Source organism: Platalea leucorodia, assembly GCF_965183815.1.
Source record: "Platalea leucorodia genome assembly, chromosome: 19".
Classification (NCBI taxonomy): domain Eukaryota; kingdom Metazoa; phylum Chordata; class Aves; order Pelecaniformes; family Threskiornithidae; genus Platalea; species Platalea leucorodia.
In genome coordinates, this window is record NC_138841.1 from 6,118,464 (window position 1) to 6,123,240 (window position 4,777).

The 4,777-nt window shown below is 73.1% G+C and overlaps 1 protein-coding gene across 1 annotated transcript; it reads right to left on the reverse strand.

The window, feature by feature from the left end:
* Positions 1–1,751: 1,751 nt before the first annotated feature.
* TMEM167B (transmembrane protein 167B) lies at positions 1,752–4,586 on the reverse strand. The gene is made up of 3 exons (XM_082329981.1): positions 4,503–4,586; positions 3,580–3,711; positions 1,752–2,334 (listed from the first exon to the last, which is right to left on the reverse strand). The coding sequence occupies exons 1-3, from the start codon at positions 4,510–4,512 to the stop codon at positions 2,252–2,254; spliced, it is 225 nt and encodes a 74-aa protein (XP_082186107.1). The 5' UTR covers positions 4,513–4,586; the 3' UTR covers positions 1,752–2,251.
* Between the last annotated feature and the right edge of the window lie 191 nt (positions 4,587–4,777).

A 4,777-nucleotide genomic window follows, 5' to 3' on the forward strand; every position in this document is an offset into this window, starting at 1 on the left:
CACCCGCCTTGCACGCCCACGCACGCGCCTCGCACGCCCACGCACGCGCCTTGCACGCCCACGCACGCGCCTCGCACGCCCACGCACGCCCACGCGCGCCCAGCAGCCGCCCGCGCCGCCGCGCCCCGCCCGCCCGGGCCCGCGCCCCCGGCGCCGCCATTTTATAGAGCGGCCGCGCGGGGCACGACGGGAGGAGGCGGCGCGGGCCGCGCCCCCCGCCAGCGCGCCCCCTGGCGGCGGGAGGACCCGCCCCGAGCACACACGTGTGCGCCCCCCCATACACACACATATACCCCTATGTACACCCCCTATATACACCCCCCCCATATACACACCCCCCTATATGCACCCCCCAGACACACACACACACACCCCCCCCATCTACACCCCCTATATACACCCACACCCTATATACACAGCCCCCTATATGCACCCCCCATATACGCACCCCCTATACACGCACCCCCCTATACACCCCCCCATACACACACATCCCTATATACACCCCCTATATACAGGCACCCCCTATATATGCACCCCCCCATATACACATCCCCCCTATATACACCCCCCCCCCATGCACCCACGTGTGCACTGGGCGCACGCCCCTGCCCACTCGTGCCCCCGACACTGTCCGTGTGTGTCCGTGTGTCCGTGTGTGTCCGTGTGTGTCCGTGTGTGTCCGTGTGTGCCCGTGTGTCTGTGTGTGCCCACGTGTCCGTGTGTGCCCATGTGTCCATGTGTCTGTGTGTCCGTGTGTGTCCGTGTGTGCCCCTGTGTCCCTGTGTGTGTCCGTGTGTCCCCGTGTGCCCGTGTGTGCCCATGTGTCCATGTGTCTGTGTGTCCGTGTGTCCCCATGTGTGTCCATGTGTCCGTGTGTGTCCATGTGTGCCCCTGTGTCCCTGTGTGTGTCCGTGTGTCCCCGTGTGTCCCCGTGTGCCCGTGTGTGCCCGTGTGTCCGTGTGTGCCCGTGTGTCCCTGTGTCCGTGTGTCCATGTGTGCCCGTGTGTCCCCATGTGTCCGTGTGTCCCCGTGTGTCCCCATGTGTGCCCGTGTGTCCCCGTGTGTCCGTGCACCCCCAGCCCCGCTTGCAGCCTCGCATTCGCACCGCTCGCCCCTCCGAGCGCCAGGCGAGCGTGCCCAGCCTCACGCGTGTGCCCCCCGCCCGCCCCTCACCCTGCAGCCCCCCGCCCCACGGCGCCCCCCACCCACGGGACCCCCTCACCCCACAGGAGCCAGCCCCACAGCAGCCCCCCACCCCACGGGAGCCCCCCACCCCATGGGACTCCTCACCCCACAGCCCCCCGCCCCACAGGACCCCCCACCCCACGGGAGCCAGCCCCACGGGAGCCCCTTGTCCCATGGGACCCCCCCACCCCACAGCCCCCCACCCTATGGGACCCGCCCCCAGCCCACAGGAGCCAGCCCCACAGCAGCCCCCCACCCCATGGGACCCCCCACCCCACAGCCCCTCACCCCATGGGACGCCCCCACCCCACGGGACCCAGCCCCACAGCAGCCCCCCACCCCACAGGACTCTCCCACCCCACAGCACCCAGCCCCACAGCAGCCCCCCACCCCACAGGACTCTCCCACCCCACAGCACCCAGCCCCACAGCAGCCCCCCACCCCACAGGACTCTCCCACCCCACAGCACCCAGCCCCACAGCAGCCCCCCGCCCCACAGCACCCAGCCCCACAGCAGCCCCCCGCCCCACAGCAGCCCCCGTCCCCCAGGAGGGAGCCATCGCTGCCCGCAGGGGAACCCCCATTTTATTCGCACGTCGCAATCCAGCGTTTACAAACCGGGGGGGGGGTCACAAACCCCGCAGCTACGGGGGGGGGAAGACCCCCGCTAGGGCCCCCGCGTGCTCCCAGGGGAGACCCCGCTGGCGGGGGGGGCCCTGCCCGCCGCCGGCCCCCCCAAGCCCCCACCGTGCCCCATCGGCCGCGGGGCCGCGGCGTTCGGCGTCGGGAGAAGGCGCCCACGGGGCGCGGCTGCATCTTCCCCCTCGCCGAGGGGCTGCCGTGCCGAGCCCCTCGCCCCGCCGTGCGCCCGGGAACTCCCCCGTTCCGACGGCTCGTGGCCCCCGTGGCCGCCCGGCCCCGCCGCGGGGGACGCGGTGGGTTCAAGCAGGGTGCCGGGCCATGGCGGCTCCCCACCGGCAGGCCCCGGGCTGGTGGCGGGGCGGTTGGGGTCCGTACCGGGGTCTGTGGTCGTCGGCGTCGCTCCCGGCGGGTCCCCGCGGCGTCACTTCACCGCCAGGACGTAAAAAGCCATCAGGACGCAGGAGACGGCCACGGCCACGTGCAAGCGGGTGCCGATGACGGCAGCTGCGGGGTCGGGGTAGAGCGCGGTGAGCTGGGGTGGGCGCGGGGGGTGCCCCGTGCTGGGGCCGGACCCCCGGGGACCCGACCCGGCCCCCGTGGCCCCATCCCAGACCCCTGTGTCCCATCCCAGAGCCCTGTGGCCCCATCCCATCCCCCGTGTCCCCATCCCAGACCCCTGTGTCCCATCCCGGCCCCCGTGTCCCCATCCCAGACCCCTGTGTCCCATCCCAGACCCCTGTGGCCCCATCCCATCCCCCGTGTCCCCATCCCAGACCCCTGTGTCCCATCCCGGCCCCCGTGTCCCCATCCCAGACCCCTGTGTCCCATCCCGGCCCCCTGTGGCCCCATCCCAGACCCCCATGGCCCCATCCCGTCCCCCGTGGCCCCATCCCGGCTCCCTGTGGCCCCATCCCAGACCCCTGTGTCCCCATCCCAGACCCCCGTGGCCCCATCCCAGACCCCCGTGGCCCCATCCCGGCCCCCTGTGGCCCCATCCCGGATCCTCGTGTCCCATCCCGGACCCCCATGGACCCCTATGTCCCCATCCCAGACCCTCGTGTCTCCATCCCAGACTCCCGTGGCCCCAGACCCCCGTGGCCTCCTCCGGGCCCCTCATGGCCCCCTCCCGGCTCCTTGTGTCCCTGTCCCAGAGCCCCATGTCCCTGTCCCAGCCCCCATGTTCCCCTCCTGGCCCCCCATGGCCCCATCTCAGCCCCCCCTTGGCCCCGTCCTGGGCCCTCATATCCCCATCCCAGACCCCCGTGGCCCCCTCCTGGCCCCATCCACCCCAGACCCCCATGTTCCTGTCCCAGACACCCATGTCCCTGTCCCAGACACCCATGTCCCCCTCCTGGCCCCCTGTGTCCCTATCCCAGACCCCCATGGCCCCCTCCCAGCCCCCGTGGCCCCGTCCCAGACCCCTATGGCCCCATCCCGGCCCCCGTGGCCCCATCTGTCCCAGACCCCATGTTCCTGTCCCAGACACCCATGTCTCTGTCCCGGCCCCCATGTCCCCCTCCTGGCCCCCTGTGTCCCTATCCCAGACCCCCGTGGCCCCATCCCGGCCCCCGTGGCCCCATCCCAGACCCCCGTGGCCCCATCCCGGCCCCTGCGGCCCCATCCCGGCCCCCGTGGCCCCATCCCAGACCCCCGTGGCCCCTTCCCAGACCCCCGTGGCCCCTTCCCAGACCCCCGTGGCCCCCTCCCGGCCCCCGTGGCCCCCTCCCGGCCCCCGTGGCCCCGTCTCACCCTTGTAGAAGACGCCCCAGAGGCCGCGTTTCTCGGAGAGCAGCCAGGCCTTGAGGCGCGGCACCTTCCGCAGGTAGGCGCAGGTGCAGACCAGGAGCAGCCCGAACACCAGCAGCCCGTCCAGCGAGTACACTGCGGGCGGGCTTAACCGGGGGGGCCGCCGGCACCCGCGCACCCCGGGTCCCCCCAAGGGACCCAGGCCTCCCAGTCCCCCCCAAAATGGGCCCAGACCTCCCAATCCCCCCTAAAGGGACCCAGGCCTCCCAGTCCCCCCTAAAGGGACCCAGGCCTCCCGGCTTCAGCCCCGCAAAGGACCTGGACTTCCCAGCTGCCCCCCAAAATGGACCCAGGCCTCCCAGTTCCCCCTCAAAATGGGCCCAGGCCTCCCAGTCTCCCCCAAAGGGACCCAGACCTCCCAGTCCCCCCACTCAAAGGGACCAGTTCCCCCCTAAAGGGACGCTGGCTGCCCAGCTTCAACCCCGCAAAGGACCTGGACTTCCCACCTGCCCCCCCAAAATGGACCCAGGCCTCCCAGTCCCCCCACCCAAAGGGACCCAGGCCTCCCAGTCCCCCCTAAAGGGACCCCGGCCTCGCAGCTCCCCCTGCCCGGGGACCCCCGCCTCCGAGTCCCCTCTTCCCCCCCAAGGGACCCAGACCCCCCAGCTCCCCCCTGAAGGGGACCCCGGCCTCGCAGCCCCCACCCCCCCCTAGGGGACCCCGGCCCCCCCAGCTCCCCCTGCCCGGTGACCCCCGCCTCCGCGCCCCCCCAAGGGACCGAGACCACCGAGGGGCCCCCGCCGCCCCCAGACCTCCCAGCTCCCCCCCCCCCAGAGGGACCCGGCGCCCGAGCGACCAGCGCACCCCCCCCCCCCCCCCGCCGCCCCGGGGGACCCCGAGCGGCCCCGCCGCCCCCCGCCGCTCACCGTTGGTCATGGCGGCGGCGCCCCCCCCCCCCCCCCGCTCCCGGTCCCGGCGGCGCTGCGCATGCGCGGGGTCGCTTCCGCCTCCGCGGCCAACGCGACAGCGGAACGCGCAGGCGCGGCCAGTGGCGTGCCGATGGCGCCAGGCGCGGCCAGCCGACGGCCGAGCAGCCGGGCGGGGAAATCGAGCTGGCCTGCGGGGGCAGGCAGCCTCAATCGAGGGCCTATGGCGGGGGGGGGGGATCACCAGTGTCGCCCAGTACTCGCCCCAACAGCCC